The 18,643-nt window shown below is 41.2% G+C and overlaps 1 protein-coding gene across 6 annotated transcripts in view; it reads right to left on the bottom strand.

Annotated features, from left to right (window-relative positions):
* Window positions 1-18,643, bottom strand: part of CFAP61 (cilia and flagella associated protein 61) — a 118,671-nt gene that overhangs the window by 34,466 nt on the left and 65,562 nt on the right. For all 6 annotated transcript variants that reach the window (XM_055725939.1, XM_055725936.1, XM_055725938.1 and 3 more), the window contains 5 exons: window positions 18,358-18,456; window positions 14,080-14,248; window positions 11,919-12,093; window positions 4,837-5,129; window positions 213-540 (listed from right to left, as the gene is read on the bottom strand). In XM_055725939.1, the coding sequence (XP_055581914.1) occupies window positions 213-540; window positions 4,837-5,129; window positions 11,919-12,093; window positions 14,080-14,248; window positions 18,358-18,456 (1,064 nt within the window). The remainder of the gene's footprint in view (window positions 1-212; window positions 541-4,836; window positions 5,130-11,918; window positions 12,094-14,079; window positions 14,249-18,357; window positions 18,457-18,643) is intronic.

Raw genomic sequence — 18,643 nt, 5'->3', positions numbered from 1 at the left:
CCATATTTACTGCAATATAAAGGAAAGCACAGCTTGGTCTGTTATTAGCAAAAATCTACAGTGTAAGCTTTATCGCAACTCAACCCTTTCTGCTCATTATGTAAGGAGCTTTAAGGACCTTACTCCCATTGGATATCATCTCAGGTGAGATGGACCTACCCAAAAATACCAAAGAGGGTATAAAAGTATAAGAAAAATCCATTTTGACCTACCTTTAATTTTACACCCTCTGTACATGGGGATGAGTCTATCTGTGCCTTCTGGTTGCTTACGAAAGGGTTTAGGGGTTGGATCAACGAGATCCAGCAAAGATACAGCAAGCTCAAAGCCAACCTCTTTTGAATTGAAGTTGCTGTGTGTCCATTCATCTACATAGTATCTCCTGGAGTACTTTGTTAAAGGACCTGCAGCCCTGATGTTGACATCATTAGTACAGAATTTGCTATCGATCACAAGTCTTCCATCAAAAACAAGGCAAGCATCATTAATTGCCTTAAAGGTTTCATAATCCACTGTCCTGTAGGCAAAGCTAAAAAATGCCTAAAAAAAGAGATGTACATAAGTGTGGTATACATCTAGTATATAAATAGTATACATTCGTTGCTGGCTAATTCCATAAATCAAAACCTATACTTTGTTTTTGTTGTGAATGTTATTGATTTTAAAATACAAGAACATGAAATAAAGTGTGATTTTATACACGCAGATAAATCCTTCTGATCCAGTATTTACAGCTACTAAAATTAAAACAAAGACAGTAGAGAGAAGAATTACTAAATTAGACTCATCTACTTCTGGTTATTAGATGAGTTTTATTTTAAAATCTCTGTAATTAACTATGTCAAACAGCCTGAGTGGATGTGCATATTTTCTGTGTTAGTACAAGCATATGAAATAAGGCTCAAACCCTCTATGAAGTTGTTTTCTTTTCTTTCAAATGCTCAGGCCAAACTGAAAAACTAAGTAATAGAAATGTACAAAGTACTTTGCATTTGAGCAGGATAACTGTATATTACAAATATTTTCCCAACTGTTGTGCCTAACTGTTTACCAACAAACTATGTTACTGTGGCTACCAGCACAGGGATATTCAATTGAAATGGAAAGATAGGAAATTAAAATTGTTCAGAGGAAACGTCATTCTCATTCAAACTACAACAGCAGAATTTAAGCCAGTGGAAGCTGTGGAGGCCAAGAAGTTTGTGAGAGGTCCAGGAGGACTGAATATTTACATGAAAAGGAAAGCATTCAGATTTATTATACTTCATAGTGATGTAGATTTTGGAAAGCATATTCACACTTTGTCAGAACTGAAACACTTCTCTAACTCTAGATCTGCATAATACTTGCTTTAGGAGGCAGACTAATCTGTACCATCTCAGTGCTTGGGACCACTGTGCCTGCAGCGGCTGGGGCTGGCCACTCTCACAAGGCACAGGTCTTGATGGGCATCAGATCCACTGAGATGATCCAGGTCAGCGCAGAGGAGACTGTGGCTATAAGTAAAGTACCTGGTACATTCAGCAGTCAGTTACTGAACCTGGTAATGAGCACAGCAGGTACCTGTTCACCATGTTTTGGCACTGCCTGTGCTGTCTTACTCCTTACAGAACTGACCTTGAGGTAGGGATTTATCTCGGGACCAGCATCTACTGAAGCCATGAGCTCGTCTTCCCCACAGGAAGATTTCAAGGGCATTGAAAGAAAATCACCCTAAATCCTTAAATTCCTCCTCTAATCTCAAAGAAAAAAGCTAGTGATAATTCTCTTCTTTTGTCTTCTTGTGGTACCTGCATAGTCCCTCTCCTGGGTCATGAGGAAGCAGATCAGACCTCATCTCTCCAAAACAGGAGCTGAGGCAGCACCACTGTGACAAGCACTACAAAGCAGGCGGTGTTGGCAGCAGCCACCAATTCATCCTACGCATTCGGCATCGGTGTGGAACAGATGTGCACACAGCACATCATGCAAAATGTGCTGGATGCCTGAAGAGTAGCTTTGAAATCCAGCGCAGTGCGAGAGCGAGGGCTGCAGGGTCCTGCCACAGCCCTTGCCTTTTGTCTGCATGCTCCACACAGACTCTGCGCACTGATTAGCAGGAGAGGAGCTTTTGAATTGATTTAGAATCATGCACATCTGACAGTTTTCTTTATATGTGTTTTATCTAGTTTTCTACATTGCCTAGAAGTAACTTCAAAGAGGCAAAAGTACATCTGAAATCTGGAACCAAAAATGTGCTCACGAAGGACAGAAATGCCCATTCAGATGAAGTCGAGAGAGGCGCTGGGGAAGGTAAAACCTGGAGGTGTCTCATTTCTTGAACACAAGAAACGAGGAGCAGGTAAACAAAGATGGGTCACTCCAGCTTGGAACTGGGGGGCACGCACACAGAACATCCACCTCCGTCAGAGCACCGCAGATGGCAGAAACAGGAGAAGCTTCAACTATAAGCAGCGTCTTTGTAGTTGTCTCTTACAAAGGCTAAACGGAGAGCTGGCACAACAAAGGTCCCCAAAACAGTGCAAAACAAGGGTGCACACTAAACGTTGAGGGTTAACAGTAGTAAGAATGACAAGGCTGAGAAATGTTTTAAAGCAAGATCATGGTCTGCAGAGGGTACAGCTGAAGACTGACTGTCTCATTGCTACAATATAGTTTGTGAAACTCCAGAGCCTTTATAAAGAGCTTTCTCCTTCATCAGTGCCTTCAGCTTTTAAAATGATTAGACAAGCTGAATGTTGCTGCCCACTAACAAGAAATATTACTGTACAGGCTGAGGAAAGTGTTACCTTGTTGCCTTCATCTCAAACAGCCTGAGACATAACTATCAGGGCAAACAAGCATCAGTAATAAGTCCTTCCTTTAGTGTCAGCCTCAGGGAGGATGCAGTTGTGACCTGGGTAAAGGTATTACCCAATTATACCACCAAAGTGCCTTCCTGTGGACTAAGGGCAAGCATCTGATGTTCACAACCGGCTGGATGATCCAGCTGGAAGAAAAGGCACAGGAGAGGGAAGCAAAGGAAGCTGGAAATTTTAGCAACACCGATACACAGCAGAGACGTGGCAGCAGAGGAGCGAGAGCCTCTGGGTTTGTTCGTATATAAAACAAGTAATAACTATGCACAGTTAAGGGAATTCTAACCATCTAGCAGGTCCAAAATCAGGGAAGCTCTGCCCATGAGGGCACAGGGACCACACAGCCCTGCGTCCTGCTGGCTGGCAGGCAGGACTGTGTCACCGGAGGGGAGGGGATGGCTGCAACCTCCAAGCTGGGAGCCATCTGTCAGCCCAGGAGGGGAGGGAGGGAGGCTGCTGCTTTAGGGAAGGAGATTTTCTCCTGTTGTTTTTATCTTGCAGGACTCAACAAATTAAGCCTCCAAGAACTGCCAATCAACAGTTGATACTGGCTCAAATCCCAAAAGGCCCAGAGCTGCTGCAGTGCCGATTCCTGCACAGCCTGCTCCCTGGCGAACGCAGCTGCCTCCTTGGTGGCGGCTGCTCTCTGGAGCCCTGTTCTCCCAGGCAGCTAACAGCAGATACAGGAAAACTGCAAAACTGCTGAACGGGGTTTGGAGAGTATAAAGCCCCTGACACCACCAGTAATTGACCATCTCTCATCTTAGAGGCTGAATAGGAGAGACCCCGAGAGGGAAGAACCATGGCTGGAGGAAGGATGGGCACAGGGCACAAAAGGGCAGGAGAAACAAACCAAGAGGAAATGGGGGTCGTGAAGGAACACAGCCACTTGGGCAAGGTGGTGTGGAAAAGAGGGGGCCTGATGGGGAGGTAGTGAATTGATATTAAGTTACAAGATCTTGATCACACTGAGATCTCTGCAGAAGGATAAAAACAGAGGGATTTCAAGGAAAGAGGAGAGAAATTGAAAAGCTGCATACAAGGAGAGAGTGGGAGGAATGTCACTACTGATAAGGGGCCCAAAGTCAGGAGATTGCTAGCAGATAAAAGTGCTATGCAAGGTCTCCACCTCCATCAGAAAGGGCTTAACTATCCATATGTTAAAAAGAAAGGGGTTGGGAAAACCCAACGATTTCAAGCTTTCCAGTGCAGGGGAGCCAGCAGGGACCATTGACTCCTGGGGAGCTCTCCCAGGGAGGCACATGGCTCTCCCTTTCCAGAATTACAACAGACTTGCTGCACAAAGAATTGTGCAGACAGAGGGGTGTGTTGAGGGGGCCACGCAGCTTCCTATGGATACACATTGTGAAGTAATTTTATCAGAAGTGCTCACTCACATGGATTAGCCCAATAAAGAAAAACAGAACTGTTCTGCCCAATGGGAAAGCTAAAGCTTGTCCCAAATATCAAAGTGGAGCCATACCTGTGAGTGTGCATATCATTTACTTAGATAACATATTGACACTTTAGATGAACAAAAACGCAGTCATTAAGGCAGAAGGAGAAAAACCTGTTTAAAATATATTTTAATTATGCTACATAGTAGGCCTCTCTATCCTAACATTTTTGGCTTCTATTATGACTTAATCAAATGCACATAACTGTAGACAGGAGTCACTGTACACATTTAAATAATACAAGGATTTCTGGAATTATTTAGAAAATTAATTAAGAGTATTTGTCACTTAGCAGTGAACAACTATTTGAGAGTCAGGTGACTTAAATTTTAATCCAAATCAGGGTGTTAACAATGGTTTTATTTGGGATTTTTTAAAAAAACAACCCTTTAGACTAACAAGTGAATGTTCAGTCTTCTACAGACAACGAGAAAGCGGAGAAACCGACGGACTATCTAAATTTGATGGTCTTTGTCTTAAAAAACAGACTGAAGGAAACACAAGTGAAAGCATATACTTACTGAACATTGCAATTTAAATGGTTTTGTATTAGTAGTGAAAGCAGCACATGTGATAAGGTCTGGGTCATCGCCTTTGTTCCACTGTGCCAGGATACTGTCAAAATAAACAGACACGCCAGCCTTTGACAGTGCCTCCTGAACAGCACTTTCGATTTCGTTGTTGTTAAGGCAAGTAACATTTGAGCAGAGTGGAGGCTGTATGAGGTGTATTCGAGAACCATTAATTCCAAGAGATAAGAGGGTTTCTACTGTGGTGTAAATGTCAACTGTATTCCCATAGACAATGATGTTCCCTAAGGGAGAAAAAGAAGGGAAAAATTTTTAAGACATACAATGAAAACCTTATTAGTATAACTCAGATGATAATAACACGAAATTGCTCTATTTGACCCTCTTATTTCTCTGATGCTATGAAGCAAACAATGTTACCTAGCAACAGTAGCTAAGATAATTTTGTGAAGAATCTGTACAAAACATCCCACGAAGTAGGCAAGTACTTAACACAGAAGTATGACATTCATTTTGACCCCATAATTTGAAATTATTTTGATTGAAAATCCTCTAGGGGAAAAGAAAACTCATTTTTGTTTTGTTCTCCCCTCCCTCCTCAATTTTGCTCACTCAAAGGATTTATCGGGGGTGGGGGAGGACACACAGCAGCCAATTAAATACATTGTGCAGAAAACCCCCACAAACTGTGCAAAGACCAAGTGACAGAAAAAAAGCCATTGTGCAATATGGGAGGTCACTGGTGCTGCCACTTCCTTCCGTAAAAGCCTGATCTCCAGACAATGGAGACGCCCCTGCAGAGGTACCCCGGTGCCTGCTGCTGCCTATCTGCCGGCTTGTCTCACCGAACTGCCCTGCTGAGGGGCACAGGCGGCCGATGCGCTCGACAGGCAGTGGCTAGCAGCTCTGCGCTGCTCTTTGAAGACAGTTGCCTCCCTCCAGCGCATGTCAGAGAATGCCCAAAAAATAAATGCCTCAGTACGTGCTCCTAACGAGCCAGCCTCCGTCCTTGAACGCTGCCTAGAAAAATCAGCAAGCCCGAGACAGGCATTTCTGATCAGCTGGTGTGAAAACAACGTTTGGATATTGCTACTCCTTCTGCAGTGCGTTGTCACTGGAGCAGAAACCACTATTTAAACCAGCTCCACCTTTCCACCCACTGGGCCAAAGGTGCTCCGATTCAAACCCACATCCCCCATCTACCACTGGAGTGCCCTTAACTACTAAGCTGCAGGCTATATAGTAGGATCTTGCAAATTCTTCTACTAAACTGGTGCCACTTCAAACTGCACAGTTAAAGCTGAAGAGCAAATACACGAAGATGGGAGTGATGCAGGTTCTGTGTGAGCATAATCTGACTCTCCAGCCCACAGCTGTACGTTATCAATATTAATTAACCCAGCTTCATTCCTCTACAGAGCAACACCCAGCCATGAACTCTTGACAGACCTTCAGTAAGACATCAGATCCTGCACGTTAAGTCTGATGGGTGTTTCAGTACACCAAGAATCTGATGTCAGCACAAGGGTGCATCAAATGCACATTCCCAGTGCATTTAACATCCCACACCTGGGCAGTGCTAATGGGCAGCAGGCGCATTTACTGCTTTCTGGGAAATCCCTGGCAGAAATAGGAAATAACTGAGCCATACCTACACAAGCTAACATGTAAACATCCTTGTGCTGGAGGACATCACACCAGCATGGAGAAAGGAAATTGCAGAAAAGCTAACACCACCCAAGTGTCACTCTTCCAGGCAATGTGCGTATAGCAGAAGCAAGCCAGTGCACAAATCCCAGGCTATCCCGGGCCTGTCCAGCCTCATATTGAAGCTGAGGGATAACACAGAGGATACAGGGCCTTGTATCAGAAGACTGATGATGTGGCAGAAGTTCCTCTATGAGCTCTATGAAAATAACTTGTAGTTCGGCACTGAAGAAAAGTGTAGGGTGGAATGTACTGAAGGAAAATCAGTGTTGAAACATAGGAGGTGTTTCAGGAATGGCCTTTAATTGACATAAACAGCAGCTGGCACTGGCTTCCCTCAGACTACATAGCAGTATCTGCAATCAGAATTTGGACAAACAGCTGACTTTCCCACATAACTGGCTCAGTCTTGAATTTTGGCAGCATCTGTTTTCCTACATGGCATTGCAGTAAGCAGTGCTGAACAGGTAAGGGAATGCCTCACACAACTAACCTGCACATTTATCTCAGCATCGGTATTTATGTCTCACTACAAGTGACAGCATCCCCCACAACCTAAATTTTATTATTTCATAGGCTAAACTAATTTCACTGGGACCATGTTTTACTGCATGAGATGCAGAGCGATACCAAATAGAGCACTTACAAAGCTCTAGCTCCCAAGAATATTAATGATAAAAATTGTTAACAGATGTTCTATTATTCCCTTTTGACTACAAGGTTATTTTATTTGTCCATATCAGTTTGGCTACTTGTAGCTGCCAAATACACGTATCTCTTCATAACTGCCAGAGAAAAGAATTGCCCCATAGTTAGACATGCTCAGAAATCATGGAAAACATTATTTTTACTGTTCATATCAATGACCAGAGGGACAGAACAATCTTACCTGCAGATGCATTAATCTGAAATCATAAGAACAAGATCCTACTACTTGCATAAATATAACATAGAATACATATAATGTGTGGTAACGGGAATTCTGTTCCATGTGTACACTGCTAAGCTGACTTTCCAAGCCAGAAGAACGCTTTCCGTTGCTTGTGCCTGCCAGAATGCCTATCTGTAGGCAGTCCAGTCCTCATGAGAGAGCCAAAAGAGAAGGAAAATGTAAGACTGATCCATTTTTTTCATTACTGCAGCAGGGTACAACACAAGAAGCAAACAGACAGAACTGGTGGTGAAATACAAACTTCGATATATTCTTTTTTAGTAATCTAATGTTGTAATAGTGCAGATAAGAATGTGGTATGTGGATGCTGACAGCCTCACATTACATTTACACATTTTTAATTAGCAAAGGGTTGAAAAACATAAGCAGCTGAAGAGGATGCAGTGGCTAGGAAAGGGGAATAAGAAGCACTTACCAAAGGCACAGCCTAGCCAAGTTTTATTCTGATTCTAAAGCAAGCAAGTCTGGGCAACTGAGAGATGTTCACCATTTGGCAGAACAAGCCCCTTTGGATTGAAGTTCAATTACTGCATTATATGTTGGCATTTTTGTATATACCAGATCAGATTTGAGCCCTGCATTTCTCAAGGAAAATTAAAATTCTGTTTTATATGGTAATATTAAATACAACTACATTAGATCAAGGAAAGCAATGCTCCTTTACTGACCTCTTTTAAATCAACGATTTACGGTGTCTGCTTCTTACAATATTAGTGGCTTTTTAGATTACAATTCTAGTAGTCTACGAACTACAGATATTCATTATGGACTGAAATTATGTTGACTGGACAGACAGCAGTTCCTCAGGATGCTTTTATTATTTAACTACATGAAAATGTATCTATCTGTGAGTAAACATAATAATCTTCCATAGAAAAAAGCAGCCATAAATAAAGATTGTTAAGAGTAGTTTTATCATTTATTACTAGATTGTCAGCGTTCTGCTGCAGAGCAAGCTCATTCATTTTCCCCAAGTGGAAGCACAAGATTTCAGTGACCCTAGCATGACCTGAATCTTTTTAGCTTGCAAACACTAAAGGAGAAAACCAGTATTAGCTAAAGCATCAGTGGCTCCAGTTGGTGATTCATGCACTGGAATTTTAATGCAACAGTATTCCTACAAACACACTTTTAATAAGGCAGTAAACTATGTTTAGGTAAAGAGAAAAAATAATTGCTCCATTTTGGGCCATTAAAACAGTTTTGTTCCTTACTTCCATCCTACTTTTTATTTTCATGGAAAGTGCAGAGCTAATAGGAGATGAATTTCAATTAGTCACAATTACAGTTGTCATAGGTTACATGCATTAGGCGGCTGGGTTTCATCAGAGAAGCCGCAGCAGCAGCCATTGGGGCTGGTGCTCGCTCTGCTCCAAGGGCCCTAAGCAGCAGCAGGCCCTCCTGGACCTGCCCGACCGGCCAGGGGCAAAGGCCTCCAGCCCCAGCTTGGAGGACTGTTGCAGCCCACCATGCTGCAGCCAGCTGAGGAGCTGGCAGCGGCAGATGTGGCTCCCTGCTTCTCCCACGGGCTCCTCGAGCAACAGCTGCTGCTGAGTGCCAGCCAGCTTCTCCCATCACCTCTCCTCGCCTGAGGCAAGGAGGACCCCGGGCAGGAAGGCTGCAGCAACTGTGCTGCTGCCCATCCTTGGTGGCACAGTCACTGCTGGGAGCAGCATCGCTTCCACTGCAGCGTGCATGCAACACCCCCCACCAGCACATGCTACCAGGCTGACCCTGCTCTACTTACAACCTGCAAAAAAGCATCACTGATTTAATCCAGAATGAAGTGGCACCCAGTGCTCACAGAGGGAAGACAAGCAATTAAAACCCCTACCTTAACTCTTAATTAAAAACTGCCCTCAGAATCAGTGCCACAAAATGAAGATTTCATCCAATTAAGCTAATAGGACTGGCATTGTGAAGCCCAGTGATTAACACTTTCCTTTAAAAAACCTCCAGAACTACAGGTGGTCTTGAAGGTGCATTCGCCCTCCCTCGCCTGGGGCTTTTCTCCCCAGCTGGGTAGCTCAGTGCACTTGCTGCACTGGGCGCCGGTGGGTGCTGCTCCCTGCCTGAGCCCCTGGGCTGGCTATATGGGACCCCGGGGGGCTCATGCAGTGGGGCTCAGCACAGCAAGCTCCAGACTACTTTTGATAAACACAGCTAATGGCCAAATAAGAGGAGCACAAACAGAAGGAAGTTGCATGGAGAAAAGACTAAGTATCAGCTGAGAATAAGTGGGAGGATGAAACGTGTGTTTGTGTACTGCAATACACGTTACTGTTTGTGTAGCTGCAATAACCAGCATATATAGTTTTATTAGCCACTTAATTTTCTTTAAACATAAGCAAATCCTATTTTTTAACTTTTTGAATTCTAACATGTTTAAAACAGGTTTAGTAGGAATTTGACAAACAATACTTTACAGTTTTGATGAGATGAAATATATGAGGTGGAATATTACTATTTATTGAAGGCAAAACTAGGATCTGGGGAATTTCAGAGATTAAAAGTAAACACAAATGTAAAACTTTGATCATCCCAGTGGAGCGGTAGCATGGCCTGCAGAGAGCTGAGACACATCTAAACCAATTGCTGTGCTCCACAGGAGCCTTGCCTCTGCACCTCTGTGAGCCTGTCACCTGTTAGGCTGCCTCCAGGACAGGCTAGGGGCTGAAAAGTGGACTCATTTTCAGAAAGAATAGGGATCTTGGACATAGCTATGATCAAGTCTGAAAGAACAACATTCATAAGAAATACAACTGGAAAAAGAAGCAGGGTGAGGAAGAATAGAAACAGAGAGGTGGACAAAGACTTCTCCAGCTGGGCACTCATTATACCTGCAGCAGCAGAGAACATGAGGTGGGAACAGCAACAAAAGGGAACCGGAGGCAGAAGCAAGGTGGGGAGAAAGGGGGAGGGGTGTTGCATCTCCCACAGACCACAACCCGAAAAAGTCCCTCCAGACCAGCCTCATCCGGAGTTGTTGATTTAGCTTTAACTGAGGACACAATAGTGCCTAGTTAAGATATCCAGCTTTACACCACAACAAAAGTCAGCAGCAATAATGAAATTTTAATTAATACATTAATTTAGTATTAATAATAATAAAGGTGCATTCATCCCAAAGCAGATGAGGTGCTGTAAGACTGCCGTTCACCTGAAGAGCAATCCTCCTGGGCACCTTGCGTCACAGCCAGCAGCTAGCTCTCACGCAGCATCTCTGCGCAGGTGTACTGGAGCACATCCCAGGACTGGGCACACAAGGATTTACATGAAAGACTAGCAGCAGCAAGCAGGGAAAACTAACAACCTCATCTGTTTATAAACACAGCTGGGCATCAGGTAAAACTGCAGGCAGGGGCTGGTATCAGCTGCAAAACAGGCAGAGCAGTACTGCTGGAGAGGCTCTATTTACATGCCTGAGGCCAGGAAGCTGTTTGAGGAAAATGTGAGTGGAAGCATGATCATGTTTATTGTCTTCTGTCCTGATCACAGCAAGACTTGGAGGATGATAAAGAAACTTCCAGTGTCTTGAGAACTTCCCTAAAGGTGTGCCAAGCAGGACACAAACCTTGCAAACCACACCAAATAACTACCATTTTTCATTATGTTCCCTATGAACAAGACAGGAAAACTACTTCTTTAGGAAACTCCTGTTGCTGTGCTCAGTCAACAGAATTTCCACAAAGATGGCTTTCCTGTTCTGAACTCTGTCCTAACTCAGATCCAGCACACAGAACTGACATTACATGAATTCATTTACTGTTTGGTCTTTTTTTCTGTAGTTGAAAGTTCAACTCTGAAGCCTGGATGATTCCTAACATTTTCAATGGCACACACATTCAGTGAATGAACTGATGAATATATGAACAATGCACACATGAACAGGCTGAGAAAATACAGGTATGGTGGACATCTGCAAAGATGTATCATTTTTAAGGGTTAAAAAGAAAATACTGGTAGCCTGCAGTTCTACATGAAAATCTGTAACTGATGTAAACGAACACAAAGATGACAGATACCGAAAAAAAACCCCACTTCCTAATTTAGACCTGTTTTCTTTGTGTTACACCTCAAATCTAGGTATTTTTCTATACAGCACAAAAACATACCCACTAATTAAATTATTATTTAATTGGCTAATTATGACTTCATCTGGATTTGCATTTGGGATTCATTTTGTTTTATATAATAATTATGGATAATTAATCTATCTCAAGCTTTTTTTCCCTAGCTAAATATGCTGGATATCAAAAATGACAAAAAATTTTAAATTAATCTGGAAAACAAAGCACAACAGATGAAAGACTTTGTTAGAATTAATCAGGCACTGATTATACCATGGAATTAAGGAAACAATAAGCCTAGAAAACATTTCTATAAATGTGGGTGTGTTAACGAAAACCCTTACCTTCCATGTCAACAACATTTTCTTTCAGCCAGTGCATTGCCTTTAAGCAGTCCTGATCGTTATTGAGAGTGAAATGATTGGAAGGGACCTTCCCTGTATATATTTGTGGCCACTTACTTATCACTTCTCTATTAGTTGGGAGTTTACTGATATCTGCTCCAGTGGGAGACAGGACCTAGAAGAAATGAATAAATGAGTGCATGAATACATAGCTTGTATCTTGAGAACAGTTAAGAAAGATTTTTAAAAACAACACCACAAGCCACTTGACTACCTAAGGGTTGCTATCCTCATACATCCTAACCCTTCTTTAACATTAAGCAAACATATCAGTGACCACAGAGAAAACAGACTGATGCTAGTCTGAGTACACACACAGGTACATGCGTGTGCTGCATGTATTCCACATTTTCTATGGGATATGGGCAATGGTTTTAAACAGCAGTGCCAGTACAAGTGAATAACAATACAAGCAAAATGCAGGTGAAATGGACTTCACAGCAAATATCAGAAATGCATAAATTTATGGTTGGAGGATCTCTGCAGTTATTTGAACACCACATACCTTTAATTGACACTTGAAAATTCTTTGGGTAGCAAGACTGCCTCCATCTTTTGTCAGCAAAAATCAACTTTCTAAAATAAGAGCGATTTTGTCCCAGAGAAAGGGACCAAAACCTGCTTGATGGTTAAAATGCCAGGATGCAAAGTGTTAATTGTACAATGCTACTTCACAGTGACAAATTCAGTCTGAGTTACACAGAGCAAAAAAGGAAGTCTCATCTATGACTTCTGTGGCACCAGTGATAACGTCCTGAACAATGTTCTCACTGCTAATTGGATCCACTGAAATATTATTTGGTCATATAAAAACAGGCATGGCATCAAAAGATCTTACTTCCCAACAAGTAAATCCTCTTAATCATAATTAATAATGTTTCACTAGACATTAATTTGACTGCTTATCAAATGAGGGATAGCTTATAAAAAGGATGGACCTCAGCTCTGTGTAATAAAACAGAAATCAGATGATAAAAATAATTCCTTCCTGTTTTTTTGTAGAACTTAAAAGTGAGAATAGGGGATGTTAAGTTTTCTTATTGGAGGCAGGTAAAACCTGGGTTTTCCCTTTATCTTTCTTTCTCCTCCAGTGTAGTTACTTCCTGTAACTTAATCTGCAAATCAGGGTTACCTCCAAACTTCTTTTTCTAGGAGCACTTACAGTCATTCACACCACACCAACTTTTGTTTCACCCACATTGAACAGTGAATATGGATTATTGTTTAATGTGTGGCTCTACTCTGAAGAGTGAGTACAGGAAAACTGAGGCTTTCTTGCTCCACAAATCTGTTGCACATGTGCAGTCCAGAGGCTGAACACACCTCAACATTCATATTTGTGACTTATGGCAAACAGCGCTGTAAAAACCTGTAGACACATGCTCAGTTTGATCTGATTTTAAAGGCAAAATACCTTGCTCGTGATTCCTATCCAAAATCCATCAGTAAGGCAAAAATCACTGCAGGCAATGGGGCTATACAAAAGATGGCCATTTAGTTGGCATAGCTTGAAGGCCATGTGACAACAGACAAGAAAGAATGAACTCTGCCCAGGACATCCAAGCTGAAAGTGAGCCTGTAGTGCTGGAGATGAGCTTCACATTTCACAAGCAGCTAAGGGTCTGCTTCAATCTTACTGGAAACTTTAACTGTGTGCTACGATGACATACAGCACCACGTACGTGCCTAGGCATGGTCATCATGTGAGAAGAGCAATTAATCTGATAAGGAATTCTCTCCATTGCCAAAACTAGGTCAAATGGTGTTAGACCAGCTGGAGTTAAGTCTCCTGTGGCTGGGGCCACATGTCAGTTGGGCCTACACTTCAGCAGGTTTAATGGTCACGGTGGCAAACATACTGGCAGCTTTGCTTAATATTTGATCCTGAGCACAACATTCCCACCAGGAAATATAAAATCTCTCATCTCCTCCAAATTCTATAGCCTCACTGAAATTGTACAACTTGCTACACTGAAGGGCTGCAAACTTTCTGGCTATACACTTGCTAAGGACTACTCTTCTGCCTTGCTAATCACAGAAACACTATTCACTGTAAAAACTGGATATATTACTATGTTGTTCACTCTGCACACTATCTTACCTGGTATTTCTGTCCCATACAGAGAACAAGGTAGTCATACGGTACTTTTTCCTCCTCGGAAACAACTACATATTTGGCAGCACGATTTATGCCAGTCATTTTACCAACCACAACGTTAACCCAGGAACAAAGTGACATCTGTGCATAATCTTCATCATTAAAACAGTGGCTGTGAAGAAAGAATATCTGTAAGTGACATTTCAGCAGCTGACAGCAGGCATTAATTAGACATCTGGCAAGTGAGCCAGGTCCCCTAGCAGCTCGAGCCTGTTCTCTCGCTGTGAGTTTGCAGCAGTCTATAGTAAGAGATTAGTCATTATGAAATACTCTGTTACAAATTGACAACTTTCTGCTAAAACCAAACAATCCCTCCCAGCATTGGGCCATACAACCACGTAATTTAAAAACAAAGTCAGAAATACATGCTTTACTCTGCTTTTTCATTGCACGCTAATGTGAGGAGGAAGCTTTTGCACCTACAAAGAAAGTGTTTTAACACTCTAATACTTCCTCCTATACAATACTCTCTTATTAAGTTTTTTCCACTTCTGCTTCATTTGATATTCAACTTCACCAGTAGTGGTTGTGGGGAGACACAAACGCCAACAAAAGCACCACTGGCGTATTTAACATCTGTGTTCCTAAGTATTAAGTCTAAAAAGTTTTAAAATAAATAGAAAACTAGGAAAACAGTTGTCAGGGCTGGAAGTAAAAGGCAGAGATCTCAAATTTTCTCTTGGTGACCCCTTTCCAAATGAACTTTTCCAAAATGCAAGCATGAAAAATTCTGAAATCATACTAAACCAATGCCCCCTACCCCCAAACCTTCAAAAATCTTAAAATGCAACTGAATTCCTCTGAAAGATGAACCACGTATTAACAGGAATAAAGAAGAAATAATCCCATAGGCTACCCAGAAGAAAATAAGATTTGCAGTTAAACACAGGAAAGAGACTCAAACAGTGCAAATGTGAAAAATACTAATCTTCACTAATTTGTAACTGAACAACAATTTATTCTTAATGAAAATGGGGAAGCAATTTCTGTAATTTCAAAGCAATCACCTTCAGTGCTAGGTAACAAACAATATAAAGGTTGGTCTGTTTTAAGAAGCAGAGCCTTGTTTTGTACAGTAGTTAGTTTCCAGGGCGTTTTGTCCCTGAACATCTCATGGACTAACTGTTTTCCAAATGAGATACCTCGACATAAATCTAATTTTCAGGGTGAGTATGATGTGCACATTCTAGCATCATACTTTGGCAGTATTAATTCTACATCAATAACGAAAAACTAAGGAAACTACTAAAATCACTTGTCGATTTTGAAAATCTCAGGCAAGGTTTACTTTTGCAGCTCTTAAATTTCAGTGCTGTTACAGCCTGTTTTCAGTGTGAAGTATGATATATATCCCTATGTATGATGGAAGCATCAAAGATCTGGAAGCTGCTTTTTAAAAAGCCAATTTTGAAGCAAATTCGAATGGAGCAAAACATCTTCTAATGACTCAGTAATTAAAAAAAAAAAAAAATTATTTCCAAAGGTCTTTTATGACTCAAGAGTATGCCCCCACCCTGCCCAACTAAGCAAATACCAGGATACTTATTTATTATTGCATTTGTACTACCCTCTCTGCTTAATAAACTTATGGAAAGACAAATATTCCTGAAGATAAAATACTTCAACACAGATGTACAATAGACACCATTAGAAATTGCATGGAGGACCAGAGAGATAATGTTTCCAACAAGGTCCATTATGACTCTTGAACACCACTGAGTCTTGCAGTAGCCCATTATGAAAATAGTACATTGCTGGCCATTCTGCAAATCCAGCTAGACTCAACTCAATACTTTCTTGATACTGAAAACTTACACTAGGCAAAATTCTGTGAAATTAGGTCCTTTCAGTAGAATTGATTACTGCTAATCCCAAACCTTTTTATAGCTTTGTAGAGGGATGAACACATAGGATTTAGTGAAAAAAAAAAAAAGCAACAGGTTTTAAACAGGCAAAAAAGATGAATGAATGGCTGGTGTTACACAGATGTCTAGTGTATGAGATCAGAGTGACATGGCAAGAAGATGGAACTTGCACATCTTGTGTGAAAGGCAGCCGAGTCTCACGCCCCTGCTAGTGCTTCACGCCTATGAGACAAGATGGGAACGCCCAATAAAGAAATCCTGGGCTTCACTCAATCTGTGATCTGAAATCACTGCAGAAAAAATATTTCACCTACCAAATAAAGCTCACGGCCATTCAGATGCTCAAGAACTTTACTTTCTATTGATACCGAGTGATGAAAAATATTCCACTTTCTTCCACAGGACTAAGTGTAATGTGACTAAATAGAAGGAGACTCCACTCACGTTCAAGCATTTGAAGCCTTTACATATATATATACATGTATACATATATATACATGAAGTACCAGTGACTGCAGCAGAGAACACCGGAGACAGACTCAGTGCTAACAGCTTTTATTTTGCCATTAGTACCACAATATACATTCTAAATCAGAGCTGATTGCTACACATTAATTGTTGTTACTGAGTTTCCAAAATTGTCATACAGGATGCCACAGAAACAAATAAAGTCAGTTTCATGACCTGAAGAATTTTAGGATCGAATGACCTTGCTTTCTGAGGCACTCTGCATCCTGTGTACTCACAAATACCACAGGCAAATAAATAAGGGGGAAAAAACTACTGACAATTCTGAACTGTAATCATGCAGAAATCTATAAATAAAACAGACATCAAGGAAAGATGAGAGTTTTCAAAGGCACCTTTATAATTGAAGTGCACAGCTCTGAGGAGACTGACACTCCAAAATCACAGGGATGCTTTCAAAAATCATACCCTGCAGAGTTCAATTTTCACTCTTAATCTGCTTTCAAATTTTAACAGCTAATTCTGGTGAGACAGCTACAAACTGCAACTTTTCATCAGGAAGGATGTTTTGTTATTACAACTCCTTTACAGTATAGGTAGGAAAAAGAGCACGTGCATTTATGTAGGCATATGATCCCTCCATTTACTAGACTTGAACTTTATACAATTAAAAAACGAATGCAGGTAACTACTTATAACTGGCAGGCAAAATTCCATGAGGTAAGGTGGTTTTAAACAGGTTCACATCACACTATTTTGATGTTTTGTAGAGATTTCATTTTTAAGATTCACCACACAGACATTGAGTTATTTTTCCATTTAAAGAGCTCGGCCTTTAGTGCATTGCCACTTACTGAGCAAAAAGATTTGGTAAAAAACAAGTGTGCAGGTTCCAAAGAGTCACATGCCAAATCTGAATAAATTATACTAAAGTTCATTCCTCAGCTACTCAAAGTAACCAATTCACTTTAATACCATGCTTCTCAATGTCAAGAAGAATCATGTTCCTGTCTACAGTGAGGATTCCTACTCACTATTCCAAAATAAAATCATCAAAACAAGTACATTAAATTTAAGTGAGAATTATATACTGTGAATTTTAATGAGGTAAGATTTTATCCTACTAAATGGAAGATATTTTACTCATTGGCAAACAAGAAAACTCATGAAATGTCTAACTGGTCACTAGATGCAAGCCTAGCTCTCTCTCACAGTCTTCCCTTCAGCTGTTTGCACGAGACCCCTGGCTCTACCAGCCCCAGGGAGGTAAGCATAAAGGAACCACACTCTGGCTGGGACTGCAGGTAAGATTTCCACAGCCTGGCAAACAAATAGTTCACAAGCAGCAGAATTGATGCAGCACAGTTCTTCCACATTTATCAACAGCAATAATCCTAAACTTCACCCTGTATACTCAGCAAAATTCCCACTATCATCATTGGGGTCTGAGTCTCACCACAAGGCTGCTACAAGTAGATCACCGGTCATACTGTCAATATTAATTCTTACATGTTCTTTTGTTCAGCATTTCTTGCACCAAAACTCATAAGTTTAAAACTAAGTAATATTTAAAAAGCAAGCATACATCTTTTGTCATTTTTCTTTAACCTGGAGATCTAAACAATCTAGAAAGTTTTGGAAAGCAGAGACCAGTGTCCTGGTATAATACTATGGATTGCTATCCTGAAGTTACTGCTTTAGCAATATTTCCCTAGTAATGAATATATTAACGCCTTTCACAGGTGAATGCATGTTGTACAGACACCTTGGATTATTTTGAGGCTATCTGTCTATGTATCTATCTAAAATTTAGAACAAATTTACAAAGAATTACAAAGTGTTATGTTTTCCTTTGAAGCTATGGAAGTGTTTATATATTAAAACAAACCTGGTAATTAAAAATCTTCTGTGTTTGGAGCCTAGTAGGTCTTTTCCTGGAAGGCCATGAATTGAAATCAAGATCAGATTGTTGAACTTCAGATGCGGACTGTGGAAAGAAAAACAAAATGCCACAGTTCAACCAGTGTAAGTTTGCTGAGGCTCTGTTTGGTACAAGCATAACACGAGGGCATTTCAACATACGGTTACATGGTATGACACCATGCTTAGCTTCCCAGCCCATCACTGTGACTGTCGAGCTGTGCAGCACCCAGCACAGTATCATCTCAGTCCTG

Source organism: Falco cherrug, chromosome 13 (assembly GCF_023634085.1).
Source record: "Falco cherrug isolate bFalChe1 chromosome 13, bFalChe1.pri, whole genome shotgun sequence".
NCBI lineage: Eukaryota > Metazoa > Chordata > Aves > Falconiformes > Falconidae > Falco > Falco cherrug.
The sequence above is the reverse complement of the archived record's forward strand: the minus strand, read 5'-3'. Positions and strand labels throughout refer to the sequence as shown.